At 38.7% G+C, this 20,089-nt stretch overlaps 1 protein-coding gene across 2 annotated transcripts in view; it reads left to right on the top strand.

Annotated features, from left to right (window-relative positions):
- Positions 1 to 3,309: 3,309 nt before the first annotated feature.
- The window catches only part of SCFD1 (sec1 family domain containing 1), a 56,211-nt gene continuing 39,431 nt past the window's right edge, over positions 3,310 to 20,089 (top strand). Inside the window, exons 1-9 of one of the 2 annotated variants that reach the window (XM_062575996.1) lie at positions 3,310 to 3,369; positions 7,665 to 7,735; positions 8,782 to 8,870; positions 9,776 to 9,866; positions 10,731 to 10,853; positions 12,088 to 12,175; positions 16,837 to 16,926; positions 18,291 to 18,346; positions 19,272 to 19,357. In XM_062575996.1, the coding sequence (XP_062431980.1) occupies positions 3,339 to 3,369; positions 7,665 to 7,735; positions 8,782 to 8,870; positions 9,776 to 9,866; positions 10,731 to 10,853; positions 12,088 to 12,175; positions 16,837 to 16,926; positions 18,291 to 18,346; positions 19,272 to 19,357 (725 nt within the window). In that variant the 5' untranslated portion in view covers positions 3,310 to 3,338. Of the gene's footprint in view, positions 3,370 to 7,664; positions 7,736 to 8,781; positions 8,871 to 9,775; positions 9,867 to 10,730; positions 10,854 to 12,087; positions 12,176 to 16,836; positions 16,927 to 18,290; positions 18,347 to 19,271; positions 19,358 to 20,089 lie in introns of those variants that run through there. The other variant, XM_062575997.1, reaches the window with a different exon arrangement.

The raw sequence follows: 20,089 nt of genomic DNA, 5'->3' as shown, positions 1-20,089 counted from the left end.
GAAAGCACATCCGCATTAAATCATAAAGTGGAGAGTGGCATTCAAAAGAAGCCTAAAGTAACCCAGTTTTAGATACTGGTTTATTAATAGGAGCTACCTTCGTTGTATTTTTTTTTTTTCTTCTCATTAAAAAGTTGTATTACTAAACAGTAATTATGGAATGACCTACTGCAACAAAAGAACTGTGGAAGCAGTAGTCATGACTTTCATTATTTGGGACCGTGCTATGGAAGTTTAAAGATGAAAAAGCTGATGGATATTAAACCTGTACAGTTCAGTAAAGTTTTCAAAATATCTACGTATTTTTAAGCTGCTGCAGTATCTTAGTTCTTTCTTAATTTTGGAGAAGGTGCTACATTTTCTTAAAAAGACCTATTTCTACAAGTGTGAGGCGGTAGTGTGCATAGTATTTGTTTTTTAATTTTAAAGTCTCTTTAACCAAATTTTTCCAAAGCTTAGGTCAGACATTTTTACATTTCACATGAGATTATTTTTAGCTATTTTGAAAGTAATTGCTCTCTCATCAGAGCTAAGAGTATTTTAAAGAAAGACAGAGCCAGTGGTGTGTTTTTCCTGGTTCTGAGCTAAAACCTTATTAGGTTCCCTTCAAAATAAACTTAAATCTAGAGATTTGCTAATAAGCTCTTAGAAAATGCCATTTGATTTGTTTATAGTCTTAAGTATTTTTTCATTCTCTTTGTATTTTTTTGTATCTTTTTTTTTTCTCCTGTAATATTCCATACTTGCTCTCCTTTCCTAATTTTTGAATGTCATACTGCCGGTAACTTCTTTATAATCTTATTTGCCTGTAGAATAGTCTTATAATGAAGGTAACCTGTTGCAAACTGATTTGCATTGCATGCTAATTTTTTTTTTAAATTCAGCACCAAGTCTGCTGCAGATAGAGTATGATACCTTAAAAATAAGCGGTTTCCGAAGTGCGGTATTAATTTCTTGCCTAGTCAGAGATCAACATCTTCTGTGATGTTACATCACTTTTCTGTACTGACAGAACAGAACGTGGAGAAGTAGCAAGCAGTAGGTGAATAATTTCCAAGAGAAGTTGTTGAACTCCTGGTACTTACTTGGAATGGCAAGGGAAATGGTTTAGAACTTGGAACTAAATAAACTGCATTTTTAGACTTTCAGTGGAGAAGAAAGTTGGTCATGAGACTACTAAGCTTCAGAAAAAACCTAGATAAAAATAGGGCTCGTGGCTTTTACATTATCAGTTTTACATTGAGCAGTTATGCGTTTTATATAAAGATAAAGCTAACGTATTTTTGTAGCTGTAAGAAAAAAATCTTAATTTGTCTTGTCCTACAGTGCTATAGCAGAAGGTAGAATTGATAACATCCAACAGCCTTTAATATTGCTTGCAAAGATTTTTTTGGAACAAAACCTATTCCTTTTTTTTTTTTTTTTTTTTAATACTAACATGTCCAAGACAAAATTATCTTCTCCTTTTGGACTTGTTTAGCTCTATCTGGACGTTTTAAAATATTCTTTGATCTATTCAAGTTGCATTCTTGAATGCTACTATGGAGGAGATGAACTTTTCTGCTCATTTTCAGCATTTATTTTTAGATGCCAATCTTAACTTTTTGCTTGAAGTGTTCGTTAAAATTATAATTGCATTGAATAAGCTGACTTCCAGTTTGTCAAAACACAAAACAGTCGTCATAATGTTTTTAACTGATAGAATAGGTCACTTAAGTGCAATATTCTCAGGTAATTTCCTCATTTTACATAAGACACAGCTGGAAATCAGGGAAGGTGCTTATTTTTATATCAGTATTTCTGTAACACCAGAGTAATAGCATTTGCAGAAGCTATTGCATACCAAATATATTTTTACAGAAACTACATCTTTATGGTAAGATTCATCATTAGGGCCACAGGAGACTGCTATGGACTTTTTTTTTGTTCATAATAAATTTGTTCTTTTTGCCAAAGAACTTCACCCATTTGTTTTTGCATCAAAGCCTAATAAGCTTTCCTTTGGAATTAGTGTCCAATAAGCTATTTATTTTTTTATAGTGATCACTTCCTAGTAAACAATGCTAGACTAGTATTAGTGAGTTTTTTTTTTTAACAGCTACAAGAATTACACAATGAGAAGAAATTAAAATTAATTTGTACTTTAAAAGTGTTGTGTGTTGTAGCTCAGGTTTCTGTCTTCTGTCTCAGAAACAGAGCTAAGGCTTTTGATGTATTTAAAATGTAGAGTAAAATATAAAGAAATGTCAAAAATTGTCAATCACATTCTTCATGTGTTTTGAAAATAGTATCAAAACTTATTCTTTCAAATAGAGGAAAGTGCAACCGTGGAAGTTACAAAATGTGCTTGTAAAGTTTATCGTGATTCTGTACTTTGTGGTAGAGCATTTTAAAGCGTAAGTTTTATTGTCAAAATAGTAGTTGGATGTAAAAATAATGCAGTCGAGTAATTTTCTATCATATAAACAATGTGGGATTTTAAGATATGGTTATTAGAGTATTATTATACAAGAAGATGGTAATTTTGTAAAACCCTTTAGCTCTAGCTTCATCAACTGCTGGATCAGTGCCTGCAACCTTGCAGCTTCAAGGAGCATCCTACTTGACAGCTGTAGTATCAGTGTTTATCAGTCATTTATTGTGGGAGAGAACTGTCATGTATTTGTTCTAAGTGCAATAAAGGATTAAATTACTATGTTGTATTATACATGGAGCTTTTTTTCCAAGAGCTGCTTGAGCTTTTATTTTGTTAATCTTTTGCAGCTTTAGAAGGCATCGCTGCTGTCTGTAAACATAAACTCGAGTTTATGTGCACTTAGAGGGTTAACATGTTTATATTTTATATACCTTTTTTATATACCTTATGCACCCTCATCCTCAGAGCTGTGGCCTTCTGATGCGGCGCGTTTCCCCCTCCGAGGTTCCCGCAAGGACGCGGCCGTCGCTGCAGGCCCTCCCCTCCCCTCCCCTCCCCTCGCGTACATATCCACCGGGAGGCGAGGGCTGCCGCCGCTGCGGCCTTCAGGCGCCCTCAGTTGTGCCTCAACCTCGCTGAAACAGCAAGAGCCGAGAAAAAGGCGGCGGGGGCCGGTTGCGGGGGGAGGAAGCGCCTGCGCGGCCGGGACTCGGGGCCGCGCCGGGCCGGGACTCGGGGCCGCGCCGGGGGGTCCCGCCCGAGGGGCGGCGCGGGCCGCGCACCTGCGGGCGCCCAGGTGGGGGCGGGGCGGGGAGGAGGAGGCGGAGGCCCCGCCCCCTCCTGCGCGCGGGGCCGCCACGTCGCGCGGCCGCTGCGTACGCGGCGGTGGGCGGGGCGCCGCGCCGCGGCCGGGCGGAGGAAAATGGCGGCCGGTATCCGGGAGAAGCAGACAGGTAAGCGGCTTCCCGCCGCCGCCCTTCGCCGGCCTGGCAGCGGACGGCAGCGCGGCCCGCGAGCAGGAAAGCTGCTTCCTCCCTCCTCCTCCTCTCGGCGGTCTCGCCGCGGCGCTCGCTGAGGGGACGCGGGGCTGCGGCGGGGGAGGGCGGGGGCGGGGCGCGGCCTTGGCGGCGAGCAGCGGCCGCGGCGCCGCGCGGAGCCGGTTGCGCCTCGCGTCGGCTGTGCGCGTTGACGCGACGAGGGGCAGCGGGAAGCGTCCCCCCGAGGTGCAAACCGCAGACTGCTGGTGGGAGGCTCCTGCTGAGGTAATGCAGTGCACGCTGATCCTCAGGAGGTTGGAAACGGGGCATTAACCGTGAGAGTAAACCGTGCGGGAGGTCGTCTGTGGGGAAGGGGGATAGTTATCCCGCCCGTCCTCGCTCTGCCTTCGTAACTGACCTTCCCCTCTGTCTTTTGTGCACTTCCTCTCTGCTGTGCTTCCAAGGACCTGCAACCTAATTCTGGTTTTAGTTGTTTAGGGACTAAAACTTAAGTAATCTGTTTTAACTTAATTATGACCAGGGTGGATCTCAAAGAACTGGAGGAAGGATGCTGCTCCGCGGAGCCTCGAGCCGTCCCTTTGAACATGTTCCTACGATGGAGAGCATGTCTCTCCGGAGTCCCGTTTAGTTCCGTTCCCTGCAGAAGTTGTCAGTAATCGGAGCTGTAGTCTTGTCACCCTTTCCTTGACAGCTGCAGCGTCTTTCTGGTGGCATAGAGGATTGTGGGTGCTTTTATTTAATGTGGAATTTCTAAAATCATCTGCTTAAGAATCTCAGTCTCTGTGTTGACCTTAAATATTTACTGTTACTGTCAACCATCTTTCTGTATCATAAGTCTCCTTACTGTAACCTCATTCCTAGCAGTCTCCTGCTGCTAATGGTGCCATTTGATGTTCCTTTACTATCCTCCACTTCTTGTTCACTCTGTTACCTTTCTGATTAAGCACATTGTCCTTGAGTTTTATTTCATACAACTTTATTCTTTTCTTTCATGCTTCTCCTTGCTACTTCATTATTTCAGTCATCCTTCACCACTGAATCCATGTTGTCTTCTGTTGGGGAGGTAATTTGCTTGTTGGAAACATAACTTGCAAGAAGGTAGATTGAACTAAAAGATGTCCAGACAGAAAACTGAAATGATGCATTATCATGTAGTGTTTGTATAACCGTACATGTGCACCATCTGTTGTGACCTTGGTCCCAGTCCGTGACCAGTCAGAGCAGATCATTGCACAAGCAAAGAACCAGATCCATGCTCCAGGGAGTGTTCACCCGAAACATAAATTTATGTGACAGTATGAATATAAAAAAGAAGCCCAGATAAATGATGAAGGGATAATATTTGTCATGATTGTCACAGCGCACTGGTGGCCTGAATGCTGTCATCTTTTATAGAGAACTGATGCTGAGTTTTACTTTAAACAGTAAGCTCTACAAAAATGCTGCTTCAAATCTGGTAGTATCAAACCTGCATAACCCTTCGGCTTTATACAAAATTGCTTATATGGCTGTGAGGTACAGAAGATATTGTTGGCAGAGAGGGAGGGAAGCTTCTGTGTACTGTTTGTAATCAGTTTTCAGAGGTCCTTCTTTAAAAAAAAAAATAATAAAGGAGCCAAAGTGGAAGGCTGGGTACAGGGAGATCCAGTATTCACTATCAACTTGCTCCCTCCCACAGTAAAGGGTGAATATGCCAGCAGTTTCATTAGTAGTGATGTGATTTGAAAATGCAGTATTTGGGAGGTAGAAACAGGGACAATCTGTAAAGGAGGACTTAGGCCTGGGCAGGTACGTATGGTGTTAGGAAAGCCAAAGTTCAGCTGGAGTTGAGATTTGTGAGGGTTGTTGTGAGAAGAGCTTCTGCTGCTGCATTAGTTGTGGAAGGAAAAGCATGAGACCATTGCTGTGTTGGATGGGTGATTAGTGACAGTGGCAAAGGCTGAGATACCAAATGCCTTCTTTACCTCAGTCTTCATCAGCAAGGTTTTCCAGGCCTTTGTGTCTACAAGAGGTGTTCAAAGAGAATTTCCAGCAGTGAATGAGAACTGAAGCAAGGATTATTTCAGTGAACTTGCCCCATGTGAGTCCATTGGATCTAGCGAGCTGCATCCAGTGGTGCTTAGAAAGCTAGTTGATGTCTTTGCATCATCTTTGAAAGGTCATGCTGACCAGGATTGGTCCCTGGTGACTAGAGAGAGACAAACTTTTCACATATCTTCAAAGAGGGCAAAAGGACCATCTAGGGAACTACAGACTGGTTAGCCTCACTTTAGTCCTTTTGGAACATATCTCTCATCACAGGGAGAAGGTGAGCATGGATTTGCCTATAGTAAATCATGCCTGACCAACCTGATTGCATCCTGTGATAAAATGATAGAATTTGTGGGCGAAAGAAGAGCAGAGGCTGTCATTTACCTTGCCTTTATCAAGGTTTTTGACATTGTATTCTTGTATGCAAGTTAGGATGTTACAGTCTAACTGGATGGACAATTGGATGAGGAAAAAAGTGGTTGGATGGTCAGCTCAGAGGGTTGTAGTTAATCAGTCATGCTATACCTGCAGACTGGTAGAAACCATAGCACCACATGGGGTCCATCCTGCACCCTGTCCTGCTTAAAAACTCTCTCAGTAGCCCAGAGGAAATATCAGAATACCCTCTTGTCAGGTGTGCAGATGACACCGAACTGGAGGGAACGGTTGATACTCTGGAAGGCAGAGCTGCCATCCAGCGGAACCTAGATGGGACAAAGGAATGGGTCAACAGGAACCTTACAAAGCTCAACAAGGACAAATGCAAAGTTCTGCACCTGGGAAGGAACAGCCCCTTGCAACAGTACAGGCCAGAGACTGCCGAAGAGGGGGACAGTTCTGCTGAAAAGGCCCTGGGGGTTGTGATGGGCAGTGAGCTGAACATGAGCACACATGTTCATGTTCACAACACAGCAGCATCCTGGGGCATATTCACAGGAGCACAGCCAGCAGACTGAGGGAAGTGATGATCCCCTGCTAGTTATGAGACCACACCTAAAATACTGCATCCAGTTTTTGGCCCTCAAGGGGGCAAAAAGACATTGATAAACTGAAGTCTGTTCAGCAGTGGACCACCAACATGATGCTGGGGCTGGAACAGGTGCCTTGTGAGGGGAGCGTAAGGGACCAGGGCTTGTTCAGCCTGAAGAAGAGGCTAGCTTAGGTGTGACCCCTAAGCTGCCCAGGTAGCAACCCTCCATTAACTATGAGGAGGAGTCCAGTTTGTCACCGCAGTGCATGGTAGGAGGACAGGAGACAACGGATGTGAGTTGAAGCAAGAGATGTTCAAGCTGGAAACCTCCTGAGCCTCTTCCAGCTTGAGCTGTCCTGCGATCCTGGGAACTCCGTGGGAGCTCATTGAGTACTCTCAGGAGCTTCATTCAATGTAAGAGAGAACCATTTCTATTGCTAGCCATTTATGAGCAAAGTGGTGTACGTTGCTGTGATTTCTGAATGTTTTTCCTCTTTGCAAAGGTTTATGATGATTTTATTCACGAATCTGGAGAGAATGCAGATAATTTTTGCTTCTAGTCAAAGATGGGATAATAGGACATTGTGTATTGTGTAATCAGGTAAATGAGTAAGATCTCCTTATTTAGATGATTTGTGAGTTAGAGGTAGTTTAAGGGATCTGCCTTGTTTCCTGTGTTGAATGGGACATTTAGTGAAAACACATTCTTGTTTCTGAGAGTTTTCCTACTGCAACTTAAAGGAATTTTTATATCCCTCAAAGCAGCAATTTCTTCTGATGTTTTCTAAACATTCTCAAAATATTTCAATGTGTGTATCAAAATTGTTGTCAGGCAAAGAGGTATTTTTGGCTTGTATATATATAGTGTTGTTCTGGTTTGGTGGAAAATGCAGAGCGAACTAGTTCTTAATATATGGAGTGTCCCGTTTGGAAAGATAGAAATTATTTTTTAAGACAAACTGTAACAGAATACAGCTCATATATTAAAGGAGAGAGATGCTTTCTTAATGTGTTGAAACTTACTTCCTTCATTTTACAGTGTTTCCTTGAGTCCATAAATTCTAGCTGATATGTGTCACTTGACAGTCAAAACCTGCTTAAAAATAATAGACAATGTGGCTTGTTGTCTTTATATTTTGTGAGGCTTTTCCTTCCAAATGAACCATATCATAAAGGCCTGTGTTTACTGTCTGTTGTTGTGCCAAGTAGTATAACCATAAAGAGAGTAAATCATTATTTTACTTTGCAGTGGCTTTGAAACGTATGTTGAATTTCAATGTTCCTCCTGTTAAGAACAGCACAGGAGAACCCGTATGGAAGGTAAGTACTGCTTGAATTGGAACAGCCGATTTTTACAGTGCTATAGAAAGTTTAGATTATCAGATTTAACTAAATCAAATTTACTTTAGTGTTCTTAATGGGAAAAAATTATTCTGTAGACGTGAAGAATGTATAAAAATTGCATGTTGGAATTTTTGGGAATGATACATATTTGAAAGATTGTTTACTTAAAGAACCAAAGACTGACTGATTCTTTAGACAAATATTTTAATGAGCAACTAGAGAGAATGTTTTGAAATGTGCTTAGGTCTCATTGGTTGGCATAAATTTAGATGACAGGTGAACTCACTCTTCACTTCAGTCAGGAAGAAACTATAGAAAGGGAAAATTATTGAAAACTTAAATGTAGGACAAGCTGAGATCAAGCTACCTTACTGTGCAAACTGCTCTGTCTGTTTGCTGCCTCTGTTAGCTGCGCCCAGAGAGGTTGTGGAGTCTCCTTTTCTGGAGATACACAAAACTCACCCAGGTGCAATCCTATGCAGCAAGCTGTAGGTGACCCTGCTTGAGCAGGGGAGTTGGACTAGATGTTCTCCAGAGGTCCCTTCCAACCTCAACCATTGTGTATGTGTGTGTGTGATTAGCTTTGAAAAAATAAATAACATGATTCTGAAGAAACTTTTGCTAACAGAAAGTAAATATTCTATGTCTTCATCTGTTCTGTTGTCTTTTGTTAATAGGTCCTGTATTTTACTCCTCCATTTTGTCCCAAATACAGTGAGAGAAACTCTGCCCATATAGTAGCAAATTACTGACAACTGCTGATTTTTGTTTGACTAACGTTTTTCAGAAGGAAGTGATTTTTTTTTCCATTTACCTTTGAATTTCATTTCTTTTTTCCTTTTTGTCTCGTTAAGCACAAACGGATGGAAAGTCCACGACAAATTAATGATTTATTGTAAATGAGTAAATATTTAGCATCTTCAAGGTTATGGCAGTAGTTCCTTAAACCTGAGCTTCTTCATCCCCTCTGTTTACCACTTTGTAAGAAGATGTGTGTCTATACAGCCATGTCTGTGTTACAGGTTCTCATTTATGACAGATTTGGCCAAGATATAATCTCACCTTTGCTGTCAGTGAAAGAGTTGAGAGATATGGGGATCACTTTGCATCTGTAAGTACTTTTAAAAAATTACTTTTTTTTCTTTTAAAAGAGGTTTACCTAATATTCCCAGCAAGTCATGAACAGTAGATCAAAAATCATTTAATGAACATCTGTCAATTGATGTTATTAAGAATCAGGGACTGGTGAGATCATATTCTTCAGTAGGATTTTCTATTCAGTGCAGGAGGCGCCTGTCCAGACATAAAAATTATCCAGTAGGGCTTTTTGCACATCTATTTGTACAAATCCCTCTGTATTTCATGTATGTTAGATTTTTTTGTTGTAAATAGTTTGATGGGAGTGTATATGCTCTTTGCGTACATTTTTACATGCAGACTTTAATTGTATCTTGTCAATTATATGAAATATTTAAGTATTATTTCGAGAGATTTCAGAATTCTCTTTAAATTGCATTCATTTAGTTCCCTGTCATTCTCTAGCTGTGGTAATAGCCATGGAAGCACTAAGTAAAGGCTAGAAAATGAAACACAATATAATATATTGACGCATGTGCAGAACTGTGATAGGAACAGCAGGTTAGCACCTTGCCTGTCCTTGTTTAGAGTGCAGAAAAGGCAGATTTAGTAGTATAAAATAAGCTGGTTTTGTTGTCATGCTTTAAATTAGCCAACAAATAGCAGTTTGTATGTGAACTTTTTGTATATAATATTTTAGTTTCCTTTGCGTGGAATAATCAATCTTGAAGATTTTTGAAGCCTTTCCTCAACTTTCAGATAAACTTTGGAGATTTCCATTGACATATTTTGCATGGTTTGGATTTTTTTCATGTTATGTTCTCACTAACATCTAAGTAAATAAAATATAAGGTGAAATTCTAGGGAATTTCTTTAGTGTTATAATGTTGTACAGCTCTGAAGAGGGGCACGTTAGAGATCTAATTTTCTTCCTTTCAGGCTTTTGCATTCGGATCGGGATGCTATTCCAGATGTTCCAGCTGTTTACTTTGTAATGCCAACAGAAGAAAATATTGACAGAATGTGCCAGGTAGCTTGCATGTTCAATATCTGAAATGAGTAGACACAACCCAGAGAGAGTGTGTGAAGTAATCTTACCCTGAAGGGGATGTGACTGTTCTACATGCAGTTCTTGTGTGTGTCTGCACACACCTTTGTTTATGTTTTATTATTTATTAGCACATCTTTGTGCTAATTTTTACATTTTAATTCCCGAATTTTTACATGGAAAACTTCTGTTTCCCAGAGAGTAGAAGAGTAAATATGTCTACAGAATTTTGGAGAGTGAGTTTTAGGAATGAGAGGGCAAGAGGGCACAAATTGAAATACAGGAAATTCTACTTAAACATAAAAACCTCTCTTTTTTAATGTGATGATGGTCAAGCACTGGAACAGGTTGCCCAGAGAGGTTGTGGACTTTCCATCCTTGGAGATGTTCAGAACCGGCCTGGATGTGGCCCTCAACAACCTGCTCTAGTTGACCTTGCTCGGAGCAGGAGGATAGAACTAGGTGGTCTGTAGAGGTCCCTTTCAACTTCAGCAATTCTGATTCTGTGGGAGGAGTTTACCAGTTTCCTCTGGTAAAGTTGACATCCTTACCAGAGGAAGAAATAGCAAAGGAGAATTGTTTTCAGTGGTAATGAATAGAACAGTAGTTGTTGCTTGGTAGCTGAAATTTAATTTCCTGGCTGTTCTATGTGAGAAATGTTTTGTTTAGCAATTTTAGTCAAAACGCTACATACCAGGGTGTATGAACCAGGCATGTAAGCACTAAGCAGAAAATGTAATTCGACTGTGGTATTAGAATCCTTGTAAAAATATTTGTAATTTTTAATTATTTAGAAATATATTAGTATTTATTCAGGAAAAAGGTTGTGGTCTTCCTTGCTTTTAGGATCTTCGAAATCAGCTTTATGAATCGTATTATTTAAATTTTATTTCTGCCATTTCAAGAAGTAAACTGGAAGATATTGCAAATGCTGCCATTGGTGCTAATGCAGTAACACAAGTGGCTAAGGTAAGAAAATCACACAGTCTCTGATGTTAATGATACTACTATTACAGATGTTCTTGTAGGTTTTTTTGGCCACTTCTATGCCACACACAGCTTTTCTGATTGAACCATGAACAAAGTAAATGGATTTTTTTTTTTTTTTGTTTTATATACCTTGATTCGGTGACAGGCATGGATTTATTAGGGAAAATAAGGGAGTTACAGTCATCTCATTAATGCTGCTTAGTACTACACTTCATCGTAGTCAGAAGTCCAAATGCTTTGTGGCGATTGATAAGGAAAGAAATACAGTAGTTTCAGAGCATTCTCAATCTCATCAACTCAGTGACTGCATTCAGTCATATTTAATGTTGTGGAGTTTTTAGCTTATAAATTCATGGAAAATGTTTGTATGAATGCAGTTGTCGTTTTAAATAGACAATATACAGTAGGTGGATGTCCCATACATATACACTATGATCGTGTACACTCAGACCTTTCTGATTTAATGACCAATGACTGGCATATAATCTCTCATTTTTTGTTTAATACTTTTAACAAGAGTACATATTATTAAATAATAATTTTCATATGTATTTAAATACATTTACTTTTTCTTACTCCTGTTGGGGATTACTAATGGGGCAAGAGAAGGAAACAGTAGTAAATTTAAAGGAAAAACTAATGATGTTTTTTAAGCCTTAGATCTTCAGCAGGGGTAAATTAGTGTAGTGCTGTTGACTAATTTGATTACATCTATTTGTCCCATTCACAGTTTATGCTGTAAATAAAGAGGTTTCGTTTTTCTTCCTGAATGTACAAGTATTTTACAGAAAATCTGAAACTCTATGAAATATAATCTCTTATTGTATACATATTACCCTCTCTTTCATCTCTCCTGGCTAAGAGTTCAGCACTGTTTATGTTGTAGTCCTTCGTATTAGTGAAAAATGAACCTATAATATTATACTGTCCTCTGTATATATTTTTTCAGTGATACTTGACTACTAAAAGTTTATCCATAGAAATCCTTGAAGTTGGATTGTTTTCTTTTAGCACTCTTCAGGAGTGCTCTAGTATTTGGCAGTATTGCTCAGTGCTTAACAAAAGCTTTTTTTAGTTTGTACAGTATAGCTTATATTTGTGTCTTCTAATAGGTAGTTCTGTAACACTGTTCAAACAGAAGTACCAGTAAATCACAAACGTCTATTTTATCCATCATTCTGGACTGTTCTGACCGTTGTTGCTTGATTTCTAGGTATTTGATCAATATCTCAATTTTATTACTTTGGAAGATGATATGTTTGTATTGTGTAACCAAAACAAAGAGCTTGTTTCATATCGTGGTAAGTAAAATTTATTTGTACAAAAATTATTCTGGAATCTGTAAAGTTGGTGTTTCCTTTTGAAGTTGTAGTTAATATATAACAATGATTCTATTTGACTTTTTAATTCAATACACTTTACTATGTTAATTTGTAGGTTGCATGCACAGATTTCTGCATTTACATATATTTTTTTCATTTTTGACCTGATAGACATCAGGATACTCTGTTAGACATGTAGAGTAAAACCATGAAGAAAGCAGTTCTTGAGTCTTAAACGCAACATCTTTACCATTTGGCTGTTGTGATAGTGAAATTTAAATATGTATTTTTATTTAGAAAAAGAATTAAGATACAGATTCTCTTTAAGATTGTTGAACACTTAAAAATTCTAGTTTAATTTTTAAATTATAAAATTTAGTGAAAGAAAATTGTAGCATAGATTTATATAGGGCTTTGTATGCATGGAATTATTTAGGAAATAGTTCTCCGTATTTACAGATGTAGAGAAAAAATGTGAGTGGCTGCTGTGTGTAGGCACGACTGTTTAGTCATAATCTCTTCTGTAGTTCTTAAGGAATTAAAGACTGTTTCTGTGTGAATAGTCTGTTGTAAAGTGCCTGAAAGGAAGGAAAAGCAAGAAAAATGACTTTGAACTGATAAAGAATTGTTTGTAGCTTCTAACAAGTAACCAGTCAGTACTTGCTTTTCCCAGTCAGGACATGAAAACAGGGATGCAAACGTGGGGATATAGAGGGAAGATGGTTAAGGTCAGGAGTGGAGTAGTGCAGGGAAGAATCTAGGGAAGGAGAGTATAGCAAGTGGCTTCTATAAGCACCTGAACCAAGGAGCTGGTTGTCAGCTTCTCCATGAAATCTCAGAGCTGCAAGTGAAATCAGCCTCAGGGAACTTGCTTGGTTTTTCTTATTTTGAGGATTCTGTCATGCCTGTTTTTGAACCTAACAGGAAAACTAGGTGGCTGCTTGTGCCAGCCTTAGGCCATAGAATCATAGACTCAGTAAGGTTGGAAGGGACCTCTGGAGATCATCTAGTCCGACCCCCCTGCTCAGCAGGGTCACCTAGAGCACGTTAGACAGGGTTGCATCCAGGCGGGCCTTGAAGATCTCCAGAGAAGGAGACTCCACAACCTCTCTGGGCAACGTGGTCCAGGGCTCCGTCACTCTCACAGGGAAGAAATTCCCCCTCACAGTCAGGCAGAACTTCCTGTGCTTCAAGTTTTGCCCATTGCCTCCTGTCCTGTCACACGGGACACCTGAAAAGAGTTTGTCCCCGTCCCCTTGACACCCTCCCTTCAGGTACTTGTCCACATTGATAAGATCCCCCCTCAGTCTTCTCTTCCCCAGGCTGAAGAGGCCCAGCTCTCGCAGCCGTTCCTCATAGGGCAGGTGCGGTCACCTATAGGCGGCAGTGCTACTGCAGCTTGAGTCGGCGGATGTACTAGCTGTCAGCAGCAGCCCCACGGTTTTCTTCTCTCCTTTGGTCTGAGTTTTGTGCTTCCCTAACCTATTTGGGGTGCTAAGCCGAGAGTAAGCTATCTGCCTACTTCCACTGCCCCTGTTACTCTGATGGCTGTCTACTACAGATTGAGTTGTCTTGCTGCCCCTGATGCCATTTCCCTCATCTTTGCCTCCCTTTTAGATCAGAATTAGGAATTTTGCAGCTGTAGACTGTATTTGTTCTGTTGACTTATTCTAAAGAAAATATCAGCTCACCCTACATTTGTGTCATCTACAAATCCAATATAGGATAGTTGCAAAAGTGTGCAAGTCAGAGGCAAGACAACCATTTTTTAACAGCACTCTTCATGACTTTAGCATAGCCACAGTGTCTGGCTATACCCTCACACAGTTAATTCCTGATTTAGTCAGATGCTGGATAAAGTCAGATAAAGGAGAATGCTCTCCTTTAATGACCAGATAGATAGATGAGAAGTCTCTGTATGCCTAACACTCAGCAGTGGGATTTTTCACCTCTCTTGCCCAATTTCCAAAGTCAGTGCCTTTCTTTAGAACTGGACCCGTACTACCAAGCTCTGTTTCACATCAGACCTTTATTCCATTTAAGAAAATCTGTCGTCCGGAGCTGTTGTAATAATTGTTTTGACGTGTATTTGTGCATACATAAAAATATTTGAGTGGAGCAGGTCTCATAAGATTCCTACTAGCTAACAAGGAATTTAAATTAAAATAACTGAAAACTGTTTTTAGCCATCAGTTACCATAAGTTTTGGGTTTGCTTTCCTTTCTTCATTTGCTGAAATTTGCCACACACCATGAGGTTTCACACTCTGTTTAAGCCAATTGAAATGTGAGCTGCTATCCAAAACTGAACAGACAAGATCTAGCCTGCCATACAGAAGTGATTGTATGTTCCGTTCTAGCACTGAGCTGCTGTCGGTGCATGAGTTCTAGGTCTGACACAGGGGGGCAATAGGATGCACAGGCAAAGGAGAAGTGATATTTCCTTTAGGAGTGTGGCCCTAACAGGAAACCGCCGGTTTGTATAGTTTCATAATCTGCGTAAGATGCTGTGAATCTGCTGCTGAAAGAGGGTTGCTGCTCTTGTAGCAGCACGATCAGGTGGCCACACATTCAGCTGAATGGGTGAACTGGAAACTAATACAGCAAAAAAAAACGGTTAATTTTCAGTTTCCTAATTTACTGGTAGTATGACTGCATTTATAATGTCAGTATATGTCAGGACAGATAAGCATGATAACATTCTTCAATTCAAAAGGCTTTCAGGGAGAGAAAAGAGATAGTGCATTCTGTCTGTCCATGTGGTAATGGACTAGATGTAATGAACTTAAATTGCAACAAGAAAGTTTCTGGTCAGGTATTAGGAGCACTTTCTAACATTAAGGATAGTGAAATATTAGAATAGATTACCTATAAAAGTTACGGCATTTCCATCGCTGGAAGCCCTTTCGAAATTGGTTAGACACAGAAATACATAGATTTAGCTGTTCTTTGGGCAAGAGGACAGACTAGATGATCCTTCAGCCTCTCTCTGGTTCTGTCTTTCAATGACTCTATATAGAAGGAGGAGTGACCAATATTGGTATAATGTGGATGTTCCTGGAAGATGTTATTCAAATGTTTCTATACTGCATTTGTATTAGTTTTGTAAATAAATAATAAATAAATAAACAAACAAGAAAATGGAGGAAGTCTAACCTTGCTTTCTATAATAGCTTCATTCTCAATAAGCTTGTTAAGGAGGACAGAGAGGAATATATGGAGAAAACATGATAAAATGTTTTGCGTAAAGAATATTTATGAGAGATTCTGAAAAGTTGTTCTTACTTAACAAGCAGTCTTATTAAGTCTTTTTGTTGATTGCTATGGTACAAAAAGGGAATGTGGTCATAAAATGAACATCTAACAAAATCAGAAGGCACTGAGAGTATTCAGGGTATTGGAACATCATAATGATTACTTTGAACGTAATAATAGGAAGGGAATGGAATTTTAAAATTGAAAATGATACAGGAGCAAAAATAAGGTTATTCCTCCCCTGTAAACTGGGAGACCGTTAGTTGGAGATAACCACAGAAAGTGATAACCGCAGTTAACGTCAGAACTTTGACATTACAGGAAAATACAAGAATTGGGAACAGTCTGCATTCCTCGATATTGAAGTTTAAGATGAACACAGAATAAAAATGGTGCTGAGGGGAGCACTTCTATTGCTGTTGTCATCCTAGTAGCCTAATAATAGATTTGGCTTGTTAAGTCTAGGTACTAATAAAAACTGCTAATATAGTTAATCTCTGTATAGTTTTCAGAGGACAAAAGCTAGGGAGAAAAAATCACCCTTAAAGTTAGAGAATGATTATGGCTGGCCATGCATAAATTTGGGATGGAAATCTTATTAATGCTCTGAGCAGTGAAGCTCCTATTTGAAGGGATAAGACAGATAACTACTTCAGAGATTTTTAAAAAGGAAAATAAAGTAAAGGAGGGGGGATTTATGGCATGAGTCCAGAAGTAGTGCATGACTTGATAGTTTTAGTAAGATGGAATTTGATGTTTCCTGTCAGCTTTTATGTTCTTGTCGATATTAATTATTTACCAGAAGTTGCTAAGCAGTTCTTTTACTGACTTCAACAGCAGAGGGAAATCTTTTTGTCTGTAGCATGAAGTGCTTTAGGGAATTTTCCCTAAACTAGAAACTGACAGTAATTTTGTTTTTCTTAAAAAAAAAATTAAATGGGAGCTCCATTACAGGAGGTGGTATTTAGAATCTTTAAATATAGATAACAGTGTGCATTAATTCTCTTAAAAATGTACAGGTCTGATTCTTGAAGATTTCACATCTGAAAAATGGTTTCCAAGTGTACAGCCATTCATATTTCATAACACAGGGTTTTCTAGGAGGTTTTTACTGACAGTAAGGATAGTACAGTCAAGAAGTTACAGCATGCATTGTCAGAGAGAGCGGCAGCGGAGAAGGTTGTGCACTGTTTGACCTCACATACTACGAGCGATTGTCTGACTTGAGTAAGGGAAGTGCTAAAAGGCGTATTTCACAATTTGGTATCTTCACCAACAGAAGCATGTGGCTATTAACAGCCTTTGGGTAAGAGGAGGATCAGTTTCTCAGTATTAACATGGCAGCTTCTTTAACCCTATTCTTAACTTTTTTCCATACTGTTTTAGCCATTAACAGACCAGATATAACCGACACTGAAATGGAAACTATAATGGACACTATTGTTGATAGTCTCTTCTGTTTCTTTGTTACACTTGGTAAGTTTTCCAATTCTAGCATATTTTCAATGTGTTTTCTTTCTAGAAGAGATGCATTTTTAATTAGATACATAGAAGTTCAGTGATTAAAGTAGCCAAGGAAAGGTGGAAGTATATTTGTTGCAGAAACTTTAGTAGTTCACTGTGTGAGTTGCCAAGATTATACATAAAGCCCGTCCTACATGGGGATGGAGTCTTAGCTTTCAAGATCAGTGGGTGAAGTATACTGCTGAAGTCCAAGATTTGGATTCATTGTTTTTAAAAAATCCTAGTTTACACTGAAAATTAACAATGCTTTAAGTTTGGATTTATGACTTGCAAAAAAAAAAAAAAAGAAGAAGAAGGGCAAAAACAAAAAGCAGCAACCTCCCAAACAAACTGTGCAAAAGTCTAGCTGAAATAAATCAAGGCATAGAAAATTACTTACAATTTATTGGGTTTATTGTGAGTTTTCTTGATGGTTAGTGCATACATTTTCATGTTGATGACATCTGAAAATTCTAGTTATTAGAATGTTTTGTAGTGTGATACAGTTTTAAAACTACAAATAAAAACATTTTTAAAGTAATTTCAAAGATGACATCATTCGCACATTGTGTTGTGTCAGTGACTGTCACTTTTAGATTTAAGCAGTGGCATAAATGTATAAACGTTAAAACTAGTTTTTCTTGAGTTTAAAATTAAAAGTGTTCAAATACTAAACTCACTGACTTTCCATAGCTATTTTCACTATCTGAGATAGTATTCTCTCAAGGAGAGTGGGATCTCTACAGGAGAGATTTATTTGTACGTGTTGATTTCTTTGAAGTATTAACATGATACAAATTAAATCTCTTTTACTGAGCCAGTTAAACTCTATGGTATTTGAATTTTCGTATTTATATAGTCATAAGCCAGAAACAGCTAAAGATACGGAAATCTGCAGTCCAGTGGAAAATGCCTTTTAGAAAAGGAACATTCCCCTGCAGTGAGTTGTAACTAATAATGTTTTTTGGTCGTTTTTGTTATATTAGAATTCGTTATTATTTTCAAGTGATTTCTAAGGTTTTAATGTTCAGTTTTAATACTTCCATGTGATAGTTTATTCTTTCCCTCCACAGTACATTGGCTATTCTTCTGCTTACATTATACTTCTTACAAAAGCCTGCATGAGATGCTCATTTGTCTTTATAAAACTTTGTTTTAGTTCAATGTATGTTTGATTTCATAGATAATGACTGCAAGAGACAAGTTTAGTATAATTTGTATTGTGCACTTAAAAAAAAATTGACCTCAAAATGTCACAAAATTTGTTTTATGAAAATTACACTAACTTATTATCTGAAACTTTTCATGCAAGTCGAAGTTGCTATCTCTTTTATTAGGAGCTATTCCTATAATCAGATGCTCAAGAGGAACTGCAGCTGAAATGGTGGCAGTGGTAAGAATTTATTTTCTAAACAAGTATCATCATTTCAAAACTTTTCTAATAGCACATTTACTTTCTTCAGTAGCAGACAGAAATCCAGTGGCATCATACGCTTCATCAGAAAGTTCTCCTTTCTGATTTCAGTTCTGTGAAACATATCCATAGAAAATAAAGTATCATAATATTGCAATATTATGATTTAGGAATATTATGATTCAGCTGATGAGAAACTTAAACCTGAATAATCATTCCTGCTCTGGAGTTTAGATAAATTTTCTGAGAGGCATTATAGTTAGAACCATTAAGCTATATTTACACTATTTGGAAGTAGCTGTCTGGCTTGGGGTTTTCTGTGTGTCTATGTAAGGAATTATTTTTAATCTTACTGACAAACCCTATGGATACAAGACTTTCTTTACTATATTAAAGTAAACTTGGTTATCAAGTACAGATGAAATTGCCAGGCTAAATCACATTTAAAAAATGCCTCATGCTGATTAAAACTAAGTATTCAGTGTGTGTATGCTCGTAGTAGCAGTAGGCTCATTCTTATGAAACATTCCCTGCGGCAGTGTCTGATAGCCCATTTGCTGCTTCTGCCAGTCTTTTGAGCTATGGTTCCCTGTTGGTGCCTCCTATTAGCAGTTTTTGTTCACGTGTTTAGGGGGATAGTGCCAGTTGCCTGAGAGGATGGTTAGTGGACATAAAGTATCTACTGTGCAGTCCTGGATCTGGAATGCTGGAGGGAAAAGAAAGGAGGAAGAGATTTCTTGGGCTGGATTCAGTGTGCTCTGGACCTAGATTTCCTGCAGATTTATTCACCACAAAACAGCACAGTTAATCCTCTTTTTTTTTTCCTTCATTTAAGAATGTTAGAAAACCATTGGTCATTAAAAGCTACTCCTTTTTTTTTTTTTTTTTTTTTTTTTTTCCTCAGAAATTAGATAAGAAGCTTAGAGAGAATCTAAGAGATGCCAGAAACAGTCTTTTCACAGGTGACACGCTTGGAGCTGGCCAATTCAGGTATGATGTTAGTAATAACTTTGTATTTTCATTTTTCATATTTCAGTTGTCTGAAAGGTCTCTTTAGAATTAAGTCACTGTATTGAAAACTATTTACAAGGATTTAGTTCAAAATTATGGGTAGCTTGCTTGTATTAAAAGAATTAGAAGTTTTTCTACGTACGTTTTCATATCTCTTTGTATTATCAGGTTGAAAGGTTTCTTGGCTAAGAAATACGCAGTCCTAGGCTGTGAGTCAAAAATTATTTAAAACAGCAGGCAATTCTCTTCACCTCTAAACTCAGCAAGAACCAAGTCCCTACCAATATACTTGGTTTACAGGGTTAGAATGTGCAGTTGTGTGTCTGAACATACCTGTTAGCATCCATTACTCAATTAAAAAGAAAGAAATTCCTATTGTCTCACTTGTGACCCTATTATCAATTGCAATTGCATCAATGGCAATGCTTCTCAGATCCTGTCCACTCCTACAAGAGGAGGACTACACAGGGACTGCCACTTGGATCATTAGACAGCTAAGAACTGGTGTAGGAAAAGAAATTGCAGATGTTCCCATTCACCTGATGTGTGTTCTCAGTAGCCTCCCCCACATTCTTATACCCCCAAATACTTGATTCACTTGATTTTAGGGAACACTTCACAGGCTGCCTGAGGGAGTATATTATGGTAGCTTACATTGTACCTGAAAAGGTAAGGAGACCTGTTGGAGAGGTTGAAACTAAAAGACATGGT

The sequence above is a fragment of the Rhea pennata genome, chromosome 5, assembly GCF_028389875.1.
Source record: "Rhea pennata isolate bPtePen1 chromosome 5, bPtePen1.pri, whole genome shotgun sequence".
Taxonomy (NCBI): Eukaryota; Metazoa; Chordata; class Aves; order Rheiformes; family Rheidae; genus Rhea; species Rhea pennata.
Note: the sequence above shows the minus strand (reverse complement) of the source record. Positions and strands in the feature narration are given on the sequence as shown.